General features: G+C 42.0%; 1 protein-coding gene across 3 annotated transcripts in view; it reads left to right on the top strand.

The window, feature by feature from the left end:
* CHMP4C (charged multivesicular body protein 4C) overlaps positions 1–19,290 on the top strand; it is a 21,550-nt gene extending 2,260 nt beyond the window's left edge. The window contains exons 2-6 of one of the 3 annotated variants that reach the window (XM_061994446.1): positions 6,838–7,015; positions 7,884–7,998; positions 11,205–11,313; positions 13,474–13,561; positions 16,804–19,290. In XM_061994446.1, the coding sequence (XP_061850430.1) occupies positions 6,838–7,015; positions 7,884–7,998; positions 11,205–11,313; positions 13,474–13,538 (467 nt within the window). In that variant the 3' untranslated portion in view covers positions 13,539–13,561; positions 16,804–19,290. Of the gene's footprint in view, positions 1–342; positions 568–6,837; positions 7,016–7,883; positions 7,999–11,204; positions 11,314–13,473 lie in introns of those variants that run through there. The other 2 variants (XM_061994449.1, XM_061994445.1) reach the window with 2 other exon arrangements.
* The last annotated feature ends 317 nt before the right edge of the window (positions 19,291–19,607 follow it).

Here is a 19,607-nt window from a genome sequence, read left to right on the forward strand (position 1 = left end):
GTGTGCTGGCACAGTGAGCTACTTCAGGAAGGTGTTCCAGCTGAAAACTAATTTGCTGTGGGACAAAGTGACCAGATAGCTTCTGGGACTGGATTCATTGTGCAAATGCCTGGACTGATGAGAGAAAACAGGCCAGCTCCTGTGACTGTAGCAATCCCTGATTAGATCCAGACACGCTGTGGAACTTCATACCAGGCCTGGACTTTAAGCCTGCACAGTTGCAGGAAAAAGCAATGCTTCCTGCCTCACTCCTGCCCTGTACTGCTCCCTTCCTTTCCTTGGCAGAGCTCCCTGAAGGGTGTATTTCAGAAAGCTGGCTGCAGCTGTAAAATATTGTGGGTTTTTTGGGCTGGGTTAAGTTCTACTTACTGAGTTGACTCCGTTGTTGATGAGCTCTTGGACACCTGTGAAGGAAGGGGTGGTGCCTGGACAGGAATGAGTACTTGTTGGGAGAGGTGGATCTGCTTCTGCTTTAGCTCTACTGGTTCCAGATGTTTGTTGGCCTTGTGCTTCACTTCAGCATGACATATGAAGCTTTTCTCCCAGGTCTTTGTTTCCATTGCTATGGTCAGTATGCAGTTCTCCTAGTTCTTAATCTATGTACGATTGTTTGTGGAGTCATGTTGCAAACAGGACTGTTGAGTGTATCATGATTAAAAATAACTCCTTTTTATCTTGGTTGCTTAGGGACCTACAGTTAAGGGCAGTAAAGAGACAGGAGTAGGGCAAGGAGTTCAGAGTGGGAATTTTTTCATGCCAAAAACAGTTCTGAAGCCAAAATGAGACAGTGCAACTATCAGCAGAGGATAAGAGAAACTAACCTTGCATGCCAAAGTGCTTGAATTTAGCAGACTACTGAGTGAACTTAAATCCTAAATAGTTCTTCTTCATTTGATATGTCAGTTGCTGTTGATTTACATATAACAGCATATTAGCAGGTATACCGTACTACATAGTTCAAACGAAATCTGTGCTATTGCAGCATTATGTAAACATACACACACATGAGAAAATACAAGTGTTAATCTAAATTGCCTTGTTAAAGTCAATGTTTGGAAGAGACCTTGCAGGTAATTTTTAGTGTTGTTTTTTCTCAATAGCATCTGTGGAGAAGCCTATGTAAATTAAGAGTGTCTGAGACTGGAGCAAGATGTAGCTAGATATAGAAAATGCAGTGAACTAGCATGATCTCATTTGATTTTTAGGTGTGTGAGCCTGAGTCAGTTATACTGACATGAGAGAGCAGAGTCAAGCATCAGCAATTTCTTATGAGAGATGGGATGACTCTTGAGTGGGTACACGTGACATCAGTAGGCTGAACTTGATTTAAAAGTCGTAACTTGTTAGCCATGCAAACAGATGTGAAACAGCACTTAAATATTTTTGGCTTCTCCTTTATGAAGTATCTCTGCAGTTCCTGTACCTAATCTGAAATTAGTTACACTTTTGGGATGATACATTTAGGATGAAATATTTCCAGCATTTCCCATTCATATCTTACTGAAGTCTCACTTGAGGGTTTTCAGAATAGTGATGTGTGTTGGAACACCTCTTGCAGAGGTTGTACGGTGATAAGCAACACTTCTTTTCACAGTAAGCATTGCTTTTTAATATCTCTCCATCCCAGTTACAAACTCAAGATTTTAATTTTTTTTGATACCTCAAAAATACAGCAAGAGATATCTCAGTTTCAGACACTGAATAGCTTCCAACTTCCTCTGCAAACTGGCCTTTCCTCTTCAATATTTTGAAGGTCATACAGGAAAATTTAAAGGACAGAAAGTAATACTGAATATTTGAGAACTCTATTTAAAAGGAGATGAGTTTTGTGAAGTGTGCCTGTGAAAATAACATACAAGTGAATGACTGTTGTTTCAGCCTGGATTCTTTCACAGATCCTAAAAAATGGCTAAATGAAAAAAATTAAGTTAAAAGAAGCCATAGCTGCTTTCCCCACCTTTCTTTAACCCAGAATAGGATTAAATTTTAATCATAGAGCTACGTAGTACTACTGAGGGCAAAACCTTTACAGAAAGTTGCAGTAACAGGTAGGCTCTTAATGGTAAATGCTGCAAAGTGTTTTGTGCAGTACATTTGGGCAAGGCTTATGTAGCTGTGTAGCATTCCTTTTTGGTGATTTAATTGTAACCAGAATGCTGTTGAAACCAAACAACAATGTAGTAATTGCATGTTAACATGTACAGAGCTGTCATACCTATGGCAAGGTGTATGACAGGTTGGGACTGAGGTTTTCTGGCCAGGAGATCTCAGGAAGCCTTTTAGTGGGTCTTTGTTCTGTTAGTTACAGCTGTTGTTCTCTGATCCTCATGTTTCAAGTGTCTTGCCATGAACTGTAATGATTATAACAAGTCAAGTACGTTATTGTTCTTGAACTAGCCTCTCGATTGTAATTGTATGTGATTTCCCACGCAAGGTTTTAGGGATTATGAATGCTGATAATGAGCTTATTTAGTGTGGTATGATTTTTATGGCCTCATCAGCATTTCTTTTGGTTGTAAAGGAGATTAGAAGTTGTAATCCATCGGTCCCTTGCAGGATTAAAGTGGAAGTTTGTGAACTGTTTCCCAAAGTGAGATCCAGTATTTTCACAGTGGTGTTATTTCTTCATTCTTTCCCCTCTTCCTCAGTTTCCTCCTGGGAATTTTAAGGATTACTAGACAATGCTTTTATTTCTACTTCAGAAGATGAGATCATCAGTAATTCCTGTAGTGATGGGTGTTGGTGGTAGGCTTGTTAGGTAAAGGTGACGTCGTCACTGTACCTGTCTCTTTTAATTCTTGTTTATCCTGAAACCATGAGGAGGGTGCCACTTTCTATGTCACTACTTTCCTTTGGAAACCTGGGTATTTAGCATGGCCAGGCTTGCTATTGTCCAGTTGGCCATTTCTGCCTCTTTAATTGAGTGTCAGCCTAGTAATGATCTTGGAAAAGTGTTCTTCTGTATGTTAAAAATGGTAGTTCTTTAATATGCATATTTAAACTGTCATAATAGTCTGCTATTGTTCTAGCCATTTCTCTTGAAAATAAAATAAAAACACAGATTAAAAGCAGTGGTTAAAATCTATGAGCTGTATCCTGCTTGCTGGACTCAAAAGTACAGCACAGGAAATGTGCTGAAGCCTAGCCAACTGCTGACCATTTCATTCCAAAACACAGGAGCAGAACTGGCTTCTTTGGAGCATAACAGAAACAGTGTATGAGATTGTTTTGTTTTGTTTTTTTACCTGGAGAAGACCTCCACCTCTTCCTGTTGAATTGATGTTAATTACACTTGCTTCCTCAGACTCAACTCCTGCTTAGATTCTTCCTCCCTATGCTGTTTTCCTTCTTTGAAATCTTTGGAATGGGCCACAACACCCTTTTTCAGTGCCATTCTTAGACCTTCAGTGAAGTAAGTTTATGTTTTCAGCTCAGTTTATATTTTTGTAGATATATTCTTCAGTTTGGTTATTAAAATGCAGCAGCATTTCTGTGAAGCATTTCAGTCTTCATCAAAAACTCACACATTTTAAAATACATGTTTCTGCAGCAGAAAAACACTAAAAATTCATGATCATCGGTAAACTAGAAAAACAGATTTCAAATAACAAGGAAACTCTCATATCTTAGCTATAGGAGCTACTATTACAACATATTGTGTGTTTGAGTTTGATTTAATTAGATGTTAATACAGGAACCTTCAGGACTTTGAAACAACAGCTTTGTGTGTAAGTAGAGAAATGCATTTTCTCTCTGTGCAGCCAGTAATAACACTACTGTTAAAGAATCCCATTTCTGAAAAACACCGACTGACAGCATTGCCCGGTGGTAGCTGCTTACTCCAGTTGAAGCCTTTCTGCATCAGCTAGTCAGTGCTCCTCAGTCTGAAGGGCTTTAGAGTCCTCCCTGGCACAGCTGGCGTTATGCACAGTTTCAGACCACTGAATTGAGCTGGAGTCTTCCTAACCTAAGAATCAAGGATCACATTTTGATTCAACTGAAGCTAAGCAAAGAAGTTGCTGCTGTCCTAACGCTACTGATAATAAACATAAACAAGTAGGGAAATAATCATAGAATGGTAGGGGTTGGAAGGGACCTTTAGAGATCATCTAGTCCAAGCCCCCTGCAGAAGCAGGTTCACCTAGATCAGGTCGCATAGGAACATGTCCAGGCGGACCTTGAAGACCTCCAAGGAAGGAGACTCCACAACCCCTCTGGGCAGCCTGTGCCACTGCTCCATCACCTGAACAGTGAAATAGTTTTTTCTTATATTTATGTGGAACTTCTTGTGTTCCAGCTTCATTCCATTACCCCTTGTCATGTTGCTAGCTGCTATAGAAAAAAGGGATGCCCCAACCTCCTGGCACCCACCCTTTAGATATTTGTAAATGTTAATAAGATCCGCACTCAGTCTCTTCTTCTCCAGAATAAACAGCCCCAGTTCCCGCAGCCTTTCCTTATATGAAAGATGTTCCATACCCCTCATCATCTTGGTGGCCCTGTGCTGGACTCTCTTCCGAAGTTCTCTGTCTCTCTTGAGCTGAGGAACCCAGAACTGGACACAGGACTCCAGATGAGGCCTCACCAGAGCAGAGTAGGGGAAGAGAAGAACCTCCCTTGACCTGCTGGCCACACTCTTCTTGAGGCATCCCAGGATACCATTGGCCTTCTTGGCCACGAGGCCACGTTGCTGGCTCATGGTTAGTTTATTATCAATCAGGACTCCCAGGTCTCTCTCTGCAGAGCTGTCCTCCAGCAGTTCGACCCCCAGCCTGTACTGGTGCATGGGGTTGTTCCTCCCCAGATGCAGGACTCTGCACTTGTCCTTGTTGAACTTCATGAGATTCCTCTCTGCCTAATTCTCAAGCCAGTTGAGATCCCGCTGAATGGCAGCACAGCCTTCTGGGGAATCAGCCAGTCCTCCCAGTTTGGTGCCATCAGCGAACTTGCTGAGGGTACCACTCTGTCCTCTCATCCAGGTCGTTGATGAAGATGTTGAGCAAGACTGGCCCCAGAACCGATCCCTGTGCAACTCCACTGGCCACAGGTCTCCAACTCCATTCTGTGCCATTGATCAGCACCCTCTGGGCTCTGTCATTCAGCCAGCTCTTGATCCACCTCATTGTCCACTCATCCAAGCCACACTGCCTGAGCTTTCTGATGAGGATATTATGGGAGACAGTGTCAAAAGCCTTGCTGAAGTCAAGGTAGATGCCATCCGCTGCTCTCTCCTCATCTAGCCAGCCTGTTATGCACTCATAACATAAGTAGGTTGTTTGGGATTAAGACAAACAGATGCATTTTGGAATTGGCAATGAGAATTTTTGTCATTCTCACATTTGGCGTTTGCATGAGATCATCTGGTATTCAGAATCTTTTTCAGAATAAGCATGATCTTTGGACCATGCCCCAAAACCTGGGAAAATGTTGAGTTTGAATACTGTTATTAATCTGTTGTTGTTTGCTGTCCTGAAAGGTTTTGCTGCAGGTGCCAGAGGTCACTGTAGATCTTAGCCTATGTGAGTGCTTGTCCTTGCCCAGGTAATGATGAGCAATTTTGATAATGCTGATTCACGCATTTGTCAACAAGCCACTGGATTTCTTAGGGTGTTGTAAAACACCATAAATCTGTGCCCCCTCTTTGGAGGAATCCTAACTTCATCTGAAAAGTCCTGTGCCCTGATGTCAGGGTTCGGTGGTCCTAAATGTGAGCAATTAATTGAATAGGGCAGCAACAGTAACTGCTGCTGTCGGTTGAATTTGGGTGCCTGCGCTGCTGCTGTTGCTTGCAGGCTCTGAACTTGATTTAAAAATTAAGAGACAAAGGAAAGGATATGCATATTAATAGCACTGAAAAAGCAATGGGTTAACTTAGTCTCTTGGTTTTATTTGGTGATGTTCTTGCCTGGCTCATGTAGTTTGGAAAGGGCAGTGGTGAGGAAATGATTGTGGCAAGATTGTGTGTGTTCCACACCCAGAGGCCAAGAGAAAGCCCTTTCCTCCTCCTGCTTGTCATTACCATTCTGGTAATGATTTACTCTGGGCAAAGTATGCTACCAATAACTTGGCAAATATAAAAGACTAATCTCAATGATTTACAAAGAGAATAAGGAGTAGCTGGATTTGACCATGGCAGTGTCTACAAAGTTCTCTTTTTTGGGTGTTAGGCTAGATGACCTTTAAAGATCCCTTCCAACCCAAACTATTCTATTATTCTGTGGTTCTGTATGTTTTCAAATTCTAAGGTTTAAAGACCGTGATTTTAAGTGATTTCAAGAAACAGATGCAGCTGAAAGCCAGGAAAAAGCGAGTCGTTCTCTTATTTAACTCACACGTGTCATTAGACCATTTGGGAGTTCCGTTGCACTTGACATTTTCTGCTCCTGAGATAAAGTTTAGAAAGCAGCATTGCTGAAGATGTGGTTATGACAGGTCTTCTTACTCAGACTTCCTTAGTTTTTACCTATATATTGCAATTTCTTCCCTTCTTTCCCATTTCCTCCTTTCTGATTTCTCTCTGTTTTCCTTTTTCTTCCTTTTTGTCCCTGTTTTGCCTGTGTGCACAGGATGGAGTTCAAGATCACCCACAGGGGAGGAAGAAACAGCTCTTTCCTGTGGTACTAAAAGGAGTTAATCTAAAAGAGGTTTTCCAACACGTTCGTGCAACAACATGTTGGTGATAAAAAGGCTGCTGATGTCATGTGGTCAAAGTTTGTCTCCCTACTAGTAAGGTAGGAGAGCGATTATTTTAAGTTCTGCAGGTTGGCTTGGTGCTGAACTACTTGCCCTTGCATTTTGCTATATAAGTACAGTGCTCTTTGCCTCTTTGCTTTCCAGCTGCCTTACAAGCACTGAAGAGAAAAAAGAGATATGAGAAGCAGTTGAGTCAAATTGATGGGACACTTTCGACCATTGAGTTCCAGAGAGAGGCACTGGAAAACTCTCACACCAACACAGAAGTGCTCAAGAATATGGGCTATGCTGCACAAGCCATGAAAAAAGTGCATGAAAATATGTAAGTGCTTTTGAGTAACTTTCAAGTTGAGCTTGCTAACGATTTCAGACTATTGTGTTAGGACAGGCAGCTTTGACTTCATTTTGGGTTCAGACATTTAAAGTCTGGATTGCTATTGGAGCTATAATGTTATGTTTGGCAGAAAAGGATCTTTTTGTAACAAGTCTAGAAGGAAGTCCAGCTAACTGAGACTTGTGTGGTACCTGTTGTTTTAAGTCTGCCTTGGCAGCAGAGATTGGCCTCAGATTTTCCAGCTTTTCGTCTGTAAGATGGACAGTGTGATTCAAAGTACTACTTAGACCTGAATAAAAGAGAGGGTATTTTTTGTGTGCTTGTAATATTTCTACATGTCCTATATTGTTTCAAGAGCTATTTTCCTACCTAAATAAACAAAGTTAAATCAGAAAGGGTGTTCTGGGAGAAGTAAAGAAAAACTGAAACAATAATGTGAGTTAACAATAAGGGGAAGTTTTTCAATGGAGTATAGTCTTGTTAAAGTTCCCCCAGTTCTGGTAAAAGCTTAACATTAAAAAAGATGTATCTATAAAGATGCCTACCTCGGGAAGGAGATGGGGTCTGCCCAGGGAATGTGATTGATGGCTGGCAGAGATAGGAGAAGCATAGGGAGGGAGAGAGAGACAGACTCCTGCAGTTTGACGTTGGTTATAATCTCAAAGTGGAAGAAGTCAGACTGGCTAAACCACTCAGAAGCTTTCCAGAAATTGTAGATGAGGCAACTTATTCCGTGTGAATTCTGTCTATACAGCCATGGGCATGAAAATAGTGTCTATTCCAAGTTTCTCTGAGTCTCTTCTTTAGGATTTGAATAACATTTGTTTTAAAAAATATTTCCATGTTATCATGCCAGGGACTTAAACAAAATTGATGATTTGATGCAAGATATCACTGAACAGCAAGATGTTGCCCAGGAAATTTCAGATGCCATCTCAAACCGAGCTGCCTTTGGTGATGAGTTTGATGAGGTTAGTACTTCAGTAAAGCCTGTGAGTTTTAGCTGTTAAATGACTTTGTAATTATTTTCTTATGCACTGGCTTGTTGCAGTGGTTGATTTGTTTCTCAAAAGGTGTGACTCAAATTCCCTGCTTCTATCTTGCCCTGTCTAGCACTTGTAAATACTTTTTATATATACATACACACATACTTGTATAAAAATAAATTAATTTCATATATATACACACTATCACAAATCTATTTAAAATGTTTATATTTATATATATTTAAATTTTAAAGAGCTGATTTTAACTGCACTGCTGGATGTGCCGTGGAAGGATGAGGTCACCAAAACCTGTAATTTGTGCTGCTCTGATTGCACACTGAAACATAGAAATGTTTAGTGCTCCAAATAGACCTGTGTTTGGCTAAGTGCATGTTCCTATGCCATGAGCAGGCTGCTGTTCACAATTCTGAATATTCAAAGCCATTTTTTAGGATATCTTTTGGTGCTTGAAGGTACAAGTCCTTTCTCTGTTTTCCAGATTTTCTACAGAAGTAGATCCATTAGGTAGAAGTAATTCCTGTTAGCACCAGTAAGATTTCTTCCTTGAGCTCTTTTCCCTTGAAACCCTTACAAGGCGCTTGAGACTTTCTAAAGTTTGCTGCAGTAGCTATAATCCAGTGTCCCTTGAATTAACTTTGTGTATCTAAGCAGGACATTACTTATTTCTGATCCAGCCATTGCTGAGGACTCAAGGGTCAGGTAGACTCAAAATTCCTGCAGTCTGTGGAAGGCAGACCTGGGGATCAGACTCAGTATCACAACCAGGCTGAGTTTGGTCCCTTTAAAGCATAGTTAAAAAACAATCAGTAAGAATCACTTCAAGAATGTCTTAAAGAATCAAACACTTCACTCTCTCCACAATTGATTTGTTCCTGTGTGCCAAAATGGACAACAAAAAATACAGATGTTATGCCACATTTGTTGACTGGGGGGGGAGGGAGGGTTTCATTCGACAGTTACAATTTGTTGAAAATAGCAATGGTTCTTTATATTTTGATTTTCTACCTTGAATGTAGATACGCTTTTCAAGAAGATGTAGCTTATATAAACTGGGCTTCAAACAACTGAAAAACATACTGCCATCCCAAGCAGCTATGCAGTGTCACTCATTTTTTCATCAGTGCTTAAACTTTTGGGAGTCTAGACTTACTAAGGATGTTATAGATTGACCTGGAAGTTCCTAAGAGGTACTAGTCTTAAGCTGATGGTTGTGTTTTCTCTCCTGGGAAAATAAGCCACTGTTGTGTGGGATATCACTGCAGCAACACCTGCTTTTGTATAGGAGCCTAATACTTCTAGCATTTGTCCAGTGATTGGGAAATGTGGTTTGCAGGCCACTTCAGCTTAACAGTGCTAGAAACAATGACTTAATTGCTGGGTTATGGGTGATTTGTACTGGAGTATGATATTCAATTTTATTTTCTCAAAAGATGTTTTGACCACACACTTGGATTTCTTCTTCACGTGTGTGATGTGGGTGTAAAGGTATCTTGGAAGCATGTAATTTCTGCTGCTCCAGATGAGCTAAAAACTTATAAGCATTCTTTTTTCCCTGGGTTGACACAGTGTGTATCATGAAGAACCCCAAAAAACTCCTCTGTCCTCCTCGAGTAGGATGCTCACAGGGAGGGGTGACCCTTGCCTGGAGGCCTGTTTCTGATAATCAAATGCAAAGTACACACATGCCAGTGAACAAAGCCTGGAACCTGAGAGTTCACATGATACCTTCCCTCTGCAATCTTTTTAGCCTAGGTTGGAGAAGAGAAAGGGTGTTTGTTGTTGCTGTTGCAATACTCCACAGCCTAGTCGTAGGTGGGAAACATAAGTTAAATACATGACTGAAGACTGGAAAAACTACAATGAATCCATTACACTAATATGTTAAAAGTGTTGGGGTCATGTTCACTGTTTACTTGTTCAGCAGTGATTGGTAAGGACTAATTTGATGTGGGACAGTGTTAGATGACCATCAGAAATACCTGTTTCCATTGACTTTACAACAACTTGGATACTAACTTCGTAAGAAGCTTGCATTCGCACCATCAGCTGAGGCACTTTCGTGCCTTGTGTCAAGACAGATTTGCACCTCAGCTAAATCACAGAATCAAAAACACAAGTTGTGCAAGTCGGGGCCCCATATCTATCTATTTGAGAGATCATCTGTCAGTAGAGTTAAACATAATCAAGTATAGACGTGATGCTGACATTTTTAGATGATATCCTAGTATCTGCACTGTGGACCAGGTCAGATGGGCAAACAGTAGCCTTTTTTTTGCCATAAAAATATAAAATCATGAGAAAGTAAGTCTAGGAAGGCCTGTGGTGGCCGTGTAATTAACACTTTAATTTCCACATTGGTGATAAGCAAGGTATAAATAAGCAGGCAAAGCCATTTCAATACGTAGTAGCTCCCAAGTTTGATACAGCCAATTTTGCCTATTATTTCTTGTTAAACTATTTTATAAACATGGCAAAGTCCATTTCTCTGCAAATATTTCATTTCCCTTCTTTGGGAAACTCCAGCCAAGGGATAAGCCTTTTATAAAAGTGTGTAGCCTTTTTTATTTTTAGTATTATAAAAGTGGATTAGATCATCTGTCCAAATCAGCTGCTGCAGCTAAAATCCCAAGAGTGTTATATGCTTCAAGAGTGAATAGCAGGATCCAGGAAGACAGCTCTGATTCCAGTGCTGCTGCTTTGAAATCATAGATAATCCCGGACTTGTGTGATAGGGCAGAAACATAATTTTTAATGGCAGTCTACCTTAGAACCAGTGGAAGCTGTTTTTTAAAATGGGAGAAATTGCACACTGAGATTACAAAGATTACAGGCTCTAGATTTTGAACAAACCTGAGGAAGGCAGAGGGACCTTTTTCCGCCCTCCATCTGACTTTTTGACAAGTACTACACTGACATTAGTTTTCTTTCTAATTTTATTCCTTGTCCTGTTTCTAACTTTCATTGTTCTTTTTTCAGCTTTCAATTAAGCCTTATTGCTATTGTCCACACTTACTAAAAAGCATTTATGTGATATGCTGGGTTTTGTTGTTTATTTTCAGGTGTAAACTGTTTTTTTCAGTGGTGCTTTGCTTCGTGGTTGTTAAATGTGCACTTGTCTGAGATCACAGTCAGGACAATGAATTTGTAAATAATATTTTCCTTGAATCCAGGACGAATTGATGGCAGAGTTAGAAGAACTGGAACAAGAAGAATTGAACAAGGGGATGAGAGATATCAGACTGCCAAGCGTTCCATCCACATCGCTGCCTTCTCGCCCTGGTAAACTGCTTGCTTGCCATTTTACTCTTCTCTTGATCAATGGGTGCTGAGTAGGAGAAAAGGAAGAGAGAACTCCCAAAATGTATTTAGCTGTGTTCTGTCTTGCCCAGTGTTATAGGTTTCTTTTCCTATTTTTGTATCTGTTTGTCATAAAAAGCAGAGTGGAATTCTGGTTTGCTGTATGAAAGCATTTAGAATCAAATTCCTTGTAGCTTTAGGGAGGCAAACTCACGGAACTTGACCATGCACATACAATAATGCATCTCGTAGTGAAATGTAGTGAGATCACTGAGGAATGGGAAGACCTTTTTTCTCTTCCAGGAAATGAAATCCTTAGTGTTTTTAAATTAGAGACTGGCCTAGATGCAAAACGTTTGAGTCACAAAAGATCCAGCTTTGTAGGGTAATGGTTTGGTATTTGCCACTGGTATTTTAATTAGAAATGGAGGCAGCAGGAAGTACACACTTGAAGAAATACTGTCATTCCTTTGCTTTCTTTCAACTGTTTACTGCCTGGAACGAGTGTGTTCTGGAGTCTTATTTTTCTCTAGTTCTGCCTTGTTCATTTTGAATTAAGCCAGAGACAGTCAACTTTTAACTATCCCTTTTACCATGTCCCTGTTGTCCTATATCAGCTGAAGGACTTGCTGTGTACTCATGGTAGTAAAGTAGCATAAATATTTGGTGGCAGGGGCAGCACACACATGGCACAGGTTGTTTATGGTGCATTCTGCTGCAGAACAGGTTTTCTAGACAAGCTCAGCTCCAAGACTTTTGTGTTTTGGCAGACAGCACTGAAGTCCCTGAAAAGCATTTTTAAATGTTCAAACTGGGATCAGGGCCTCATCTACTTAAGTCAATTGCAGAACAACTAGTAAAAAAATGGATTTAGGAAAACCCAATGCAAATTGCAGTCTGGGTGTTTATGGTTTGTTCATACGTCCTCTTCCAGATCCAACTGTGCCTGTCGACGTTTTTATTAAACCCAGGACTTCTCCATGTGCTTCTCACTGTCTTAATTTGCTACTTCATCTGGTTGCATGACTACTTCAGGCACGATTAGCTGGTTACAATTATATAGTTTAAGGCCTTTCAAAACCAGCTTATCTTTTCTGAAACTGGATGCTTACTGTTATCCAGCAATGACAAAATCAGAACAGGCAATGGTTCTAGAGTGCTTCTGATTGAAGATGCGTGTTACCCTCCTGATTTAGAGATGAGGAAACTGAAATGGAGCAAGGCATTATAACCTTCTCCAGTTGCACAGTGAGACAGTGACACTTGCCTCTAGAGTAGGAGTTGCACCCGTGATGTCCCGTGTCCTTCTCCCAGCTTTAGTCCCCAAAGGCAGTAGTTGCAGCCCCTCTCAAGCTGGTGGCTGCAGCCATATGGCCACTGTAAATGTACACACAAGGGTTTGCAGCCAGGAGCAGTGTCCTGCTGGTGCCTGGAGACATGCAGATCCTGACAAGTGCAGCCCACAGATGAGACAGCCTGAGGTTCAGCCTCAGGCTCTAGGGCAGTAAATGAAGAGCATTTGGGTGAGGTTTTAGTTCAGGGAATGTGAAAGATATGTGATACGAGATTTGGATTTTTAAAAAAATGTGTGTGGCATGTGATCCAGAGCTGGGAATTGCTGGTGCTGTGACCACAGCAGTTGACTGATGTTATTTGGGCAAAGATGAGGAATTTATTTCTCCCTTTTAATAAATGACCCCCTCATTAAAATGGGATGAGTGTATTTGGAAAGTGGATCTGCACGTGCAGAACCCTTCAGCACTATTTGGAAAGGTGGCAGGGTGCACAGCCGGTCAGGTGTAGGTCACTCGTGCCCATTCAGGTGGTAGTGAGAGAACTGGTGTGAACACTTAATCTCTGTGGCGGCGTTTAGAGATTAAATATGCTTTCTGTGGGAGCCTTTCAGTAGGAGTTACATCAGATCTGTACTGTTAACCGCAGGGTTGTGTGTGAGAGGTGAGGCAAAAGTCATGTCTCTACTCAGCTTGCATGACTGCGTTACCTGTGTTTAGCTTGCTACTCAGTAAATTGATCTGGGATCTGCACACTGAAAGGCACTATGCGAGTCTTCATGCTAAGAAATAAAATGGTTCTGACTGTTACATTAGTTGATGGTTGTTGCTAATGTCTCTTTCTCTGCAGCATCGACCAGGAAGAGGGCAGAGGATGAAGACGAAATGAAGCAGCTGGCTGCGTGGGCTTCATGAGAGCATGGCCTTTTTATAACACTGTACGTTGTGGTGCAGGTGTAAATAGCTGTAATGCTGTTTTGTAACTAACCAATTTTATGTGGTTGCGTTTCATACAGGCAATTTTTTTTATGGCCAGCTTTGCTAAGAATAGTGATACTGCCATATTACAAAACTAGTTTAAAAACAAATAAAAAAAAACCACAGTAGCTGCCAAAATGTTCAAGCATCAAAGTTTTTTCAGTCTTGCTCAGAGGTGACTCACCCTGGGGAAGAGGACACTGAAGGGAGACCCCGTTAATACTTAGAAGTATTTAAAAGGTGTATGTCAAGAGGATGGGGCAACACTTTTTTTCAGTAGTGTCCAGTAGTAGTAGTAGTAACACTTTTTTCTGTATTGTCCAGACACAAAACGTTCCACTTAAGGAAAAAATATTTTACTGTGAGGGTGAGGGAGCTCTGGCACAGGCTGCCCAGGGAGGGTGTGGAGTCTCCTTCTCTGGAGGTTTTCAAGACCCGCCTGGATGTGTTCCCGAGTGACCTGATCTAAGTGGACCAGCTTTGGCAGGGGGTTTGGACTAAATGATCTTCAGAGGTCCATTCCAACCCCTACCATTCTGTGATTCTGTGTTGTTATTAGTATCAGTTTTATTGGGTACTGTCTTACCGTATCTGTCTGGTTTTTTAAAACCTATGTGCACACAGCTGGGTTCATTGTTGAAATTAAAAAGTTAAATAAGTCACTGAGGCCCTTTCTAGAACATTATTTGGTTTAGACGTTTCAAATATTAGTAAAGCCAGCTTTGTATGTGTCCTGACTTGTGTGCTCCTTTGAACCAATAGCCATTTGTTTGGGCATGGAGATGTAAACAGTCTGCCTGGAGCAACTAACAGTGTCCTGGTCAGTAAGAGGAGACTCTTCTGTAGGTTTTTTGAAGCGGGATAGGATTCTTGTTTTGTTTTAACTTTGGCCAGAATATCTCATGAGCTTCTATTTTGAACTATTTCCAACTCAGTTGAAGAACAGTTTTACAGTGTCTGGGGAAAATGTGATGTCCAAGTTGTTACAGTTCTCTGCCAAACAAAACTGATTTCCACTAACTCTGTCAAAAATCCAGAAGTGACTTGACGTTCCTGTGTTCTCCTACAATGTGTCTTTCTAGGGTGAGTCTTTGCTTTACCCATCCTCAAAGGAATTGGTAACACCTTTTTGAAATTATTTTGAAATGGTATAATTAAAATTTTTGAGCATTGGTTCTTTTTTTTTCATTTTTTGAAGGGAAACAATACCAGTCTGTTGTATTTGAAATGTCTTTTTAACCCTGGTTAAGTAAACTTGACATGTTACTGTCCAACTGACAACTTTTTAGTGTCAAGAGCAAATGCCACTCAGAGTGCTAAACCACTATATGTAGAGAGAAATCACTTTTGGAATACAAAACAATAATTAAATAGGCTGCTTTGTAATATCAATTTTATGAAATAGGACAAGCTTTATGCTAGTAGCCTGCTGTCAATCCCAAGGAAATAGTAAAACACTGTGGAGTTCCTAGGGATGTGGGAAGCAGTCACATTGATCTACATTTCTTGTGTTCAAATGAATTTAAGTTTACTGATGATTGAACCAGTTGGGGAATACTGGGAGGCTTGGTTTCTGTAGAGCATCAGAAGACTGAGCCCTTCTGTGGACTTCAGCCTGTGATCTGCTGGGTGTTTGGCTCCCATAGGCTATGACAGGGTTTGCTTTACTGGGCTGTAGGTTAAGCACAAGCTAATGTGTGTGTCTGGACATGGCATACTGGTGTGCCCAGAAACCTTCAAGCTGAGTTCCATGGATGAAACCCAAAATGGACAAACCCTGTGGAGAGATTCAGCTTTTCAGGACTTGTTCATTCTCTGTAGTGGAACTGCTTTTGGTTTGCCTCCAGATGAAAGGAGAATGAAGCCTTGCCACTTTGGATAAATTTCCCACTGGAAAAAAAACTGTGTTAATGCCGTTCCAAAGCTTGAAGGTACCAAGAAAGTTGTTCCTTTCAGTTGACAGCAGAGCAATGCTGGACCTATTAATTTTTTGTTTTAAAAACAAACAAACAGATAACTGCCTTAAATTTAAAAGTGCATTTCAGTAGGAAACCAAACAGTAACAAATTGTTACTCAGTTTTAAAGGTTACTGAAATTTAGGATGAGGTGCCAGTTGAATGCAGTCATATTTAATAAAATATCAGATATTCTGAGTTATTTAGAATCAATTTGCCAGTCATTTTGGCTGGAATCCTGTTCTCAAGGTATGCAGACTATGTAAGTCTCTGGGTACAGAAAGCATTAGTGTACACTGCTTCCATCACCATGCGAGGCTGACTGTGTGCTCCTGGACACATCTGGTGTTTCTGAACACAGAGCCATGCTGATATAGTCCCACACTTAGCTTAGAAAAGCTTGCTTCTAGCAGCTGGTCTTGGATGCTTAGCACTTACTTAGGACATTTAAAGTGCTCTACAACCTAACCAAAATAGATCTCTCAGCTTCCAGTTTGAAACAAAATGATTTTCAGTCCACTCTGGAAAACACAGACCTGCTGTTTTTTTGCAAGAATTTTCCATGTGAACACCCTGCACAGGACAAGAAATCCTAGGGAAGGTCTTCTCCTGTGCAAGCTAGCACTTGAGTGCTGACCTCCAGCATGTTTTGTCCAAGTGTTCATCATGGAAAGCTTCAGAGGTCTTCAGTTCATTGATTTCAGACTGGGTGTTTTAGGAACAAAATTTGTGAAGGATAAAGAAAAGAAATTGGTCATTCATGTGAGGTTCTCTAAAAGCTTGTGTGTAGGGGCTAGTGATTCTGGGGGACAGTCCTAAACCAGGGCCTGTGTGGTTGGTGAAGCTGTACTCAGAGACACTATAGTCATGTACACAAACCCAAATACCCTCTCCAGAACAGGAGTGTTCCCATATTTGTTTGAGAGACAGTAGGTGACTGGTTTCCTTCAAGAACAAAGGGATTCTAGGGGTTTGAGCTGAGGAGGTGGCTCTTTCCAGTGTAAATTCAGATGACCCTGGGACAAATGGTTCTTTCTTTTTTGAATGTATGTCTCTTTTCATGTCAAGATGGTATTTGTTTAGTATGTAAGCAGACAGAAGTGAACAGTGTCAACATGTTATTGTAAATGTACTCTGGATTAACTGGAATGTATTTTACAAGAGGATGGTGGCAGCAGATGGTGTACTAGAGCTGACTTCCTGTCTTATTTATTGATTGTGAAAATGTTTTCTTCTCTCTTAACAGGCTTGGACTTTTTTAATCTGGATAGCTTTGAGAAAGGGGAAAATATATTAATGAAAAAATTTATATATATGCTGTAAATAAATATCTTGGTGTCATGTTTTTGTTATATGATTGTATTAAATGTATTATCCTATCAGGCAAAAGTGTAAGTGCTCTCCTTACACTGCTGTTAGAACACAGTACTCTTTAGAGGAAGTGAGGATATTTTAAAACATTTCATGTTTTAGCAGCAGCCTAGAATTAAAAAAATCTGTCAAAGGTGATTTGGTTTAAAAAAACAACCAACCAAAAAAACCCTGAACAACTCGGTGTATGGTGTGGTGGGTTTTGAATGTCTCCAGAGAAGGAGACTCCACAGCCCATCTGGGCAGCCTGTTCCAGTGCTCTATCACCCTCACAGTGCAGAAGTTTTTTCCTTGTGTTTCTTTGGAACCTCTTTTGTTCCAGCTTGTACCCATTGTCCCTTGCCCTATCATTGCACATCACTGAGAACAGCCTGGCGCCATCCTTCTGACACCTGCCCTTTATGTATTTGTAAACATTAATGAGGTCACCCCTCAGTCTTCTGTTGTTCAAGCTGAAGAGCCCCAGCTCTCCAGTGGTTCCCTGTCCTTGAACTGAGAGGCCCAGAACTGGACACAATATTCCAGATGTGGTCTTATGAGGGCAGAGTAGAGAGGGAGGAGAACCTCTCTCAATCTACTGCCCACAGCCCTCCTAATACACCCTAGGATACCATTGGCCTTCTTGGCCACGAGGGCACATTGCTGGCTCATGGTCATCCTGCCGTCCACCAGGACTCCTGGATCCCTTTCCCCTCTCTAAGAGTTAATTCCCCAACCTGTACTGGCACATGGGGTTATTCTTTTCCAGATGCAAGACTCTACACTTGCCCTTGTTGAATTTTATTAGATTTTTCCCGGCCCAGCTCTCCAGCCTGTCCAGATCCTGTTGAATGGCAGCACAGCCTTCTGGTGTGTCAGCTACTCCTCCCAGTTTAGTATCATCATCAAACTTGCTGACAGTGCCCTCTGTTCCTTCATCAAGGTCATTAATGAATAGATTGAACAGTACTGGTCCCAGCGCTGACCCTTGAGGGACTCCACTAGATACAGACCTCCAACTAGGCCCTGCCCCGTTGATCACAACTCTCTGCATTCTTCCCTTCAACCAGTTAACAGTCCACCTCACTACCTGATCATCCAGCCCACACTCTCTCAGTTTTGCTCCAAGGATGCTGTGGGAGATGGTGTCAAATGCTTTACTGAAATCAAGATTAACCACATCTACTGCATTACCACCATCTATCCATCTGGTTACATCTTCATAAAAGGCTATCGGTCAAACACAACTTCCCCTTGTAAAGCCATGTTGACTGCTCACAATGACCATCTCGAACTTTAAATGCCTGGAGAGAGCAACAAGGATAAGTTGTTCCATCATCTCTCCAGGGATGGAGGTGAGGATGACTGGTTTGTAGTTACCCAGCTCCTCCTTCTTGTCGTTTTTGAAGCCTGGAGTGACATTTGCTCTCCTCCAGTCCTCAGGCACCTCTCTTGCTCTCCATGACTTTCTGAAGATGATGGAGAATGGTTTAGCAATGACTTCTGCCAGCTCCCTCAGCACCCACAGGTGCATCGGGTCCCATGGATTTATGTACAACTGTTCTGGTTTAGCAAGGAGCAGCTTTTGCTTAGTAACAGGGGGAGCGGGTTGCGGTGAAGACCCGGTAAAGAGTTTGCGGACTCTCCCCCGGCTCCTGGGTTCAGACCCACCTCCGGCCCGGCTGGGCCAATCTGGCGCCTCTGCGATCACTATTTAGGGGACGGGAATTTGAAATGCGAGGCAGGAGGTGTAAGAGTGATACAAGATGGAGGCGACTACGCGGACCCTTCAGCCAGAGAAAGAGGAAGGAAGGAGAAGCAATAGACCAGAGACCCCTCTGCAAGCCGTGGCGAGAATACAAGCTGTGCCCCTGCAACCTATGGAGATCCGTGGCAGGACCAAGAGCCACCAGCAGCTCCATGTGAGTGAGCCCGGACGGGCGAGGGACTGTGTGGGGAGACGGCCATGGCCCAGGCCGTGTTGGAGAGCCTGCACGTCGCAGAGCAGCCCCACATGAGAGGCAGAGAGGAGCTGCAGCCCTTGGAATAAGTGCGGATCGGAGCAGCCCGTGCAGGGCTGCCGTGTGTGTGTTACCCCACGGACTCGCAGGGAGGACTGGTGTGGAGTTCACCCGTCCTGAGGAGGGACAGACGGCAGAAGCTATCTGGAACAGACTAACTGAAACCCCCACTGCCTGCCCCCCCGAACCGTTCAGGGGGGGACAGGGTAAAAACCCCGGGATCAGGGCTCTGAGCCTGGGAAGAGGGGAGGTGTGGCAAGAAGGTGTTCTTAAAAAGGCTGGTTGGACTCTTCATTGATGTATTACTCTGTGTTGTTTCATTTTGGTTATGTTTTGGGTTTTTTGGGGTATGTTTTAGTTGATGTTGCATTAAATTGTTTTTCTGTTTTCTTCCCCAAACCGAGTGGCCTGGTCTGTTTTGTCCTGAACCTTAAGCGGCAATTAAGCTCTCCCTGCCCTTGAGCAATTCTCAGCCTCTTCGGTACTCGAGGCTAATTGTGGTCTTTGTTCCCTGATGGGCCTAAACCACAACATCCACACTGCTTAACTGAGCCTTAACCCAGTCCTCATCAAACAAACAAAACTCCTCCTTTAACCTGACTTCCTCTGGAGTCTGGGGCTCCCAGGGACAGTCTCCAGCAGTATAGACAGAGGCAAAGAAGGCATTCAGTAACTCTGC

The sequence above is a fragment of the Colius striatus genome, chromosome 4 (assembly GCF_028858725.1).
Source record: "Colius striatus isolate bColStr4 chromosome 4, bColStr4.1.hap1, whole genome shotgun sequence".
Taxonomy (NCBI): domain Eukaryota; kingdom Metazoa; phylum Chordata; class Aves; order Coliiformes; family Coliidae; genus Colius; species Colius striatus.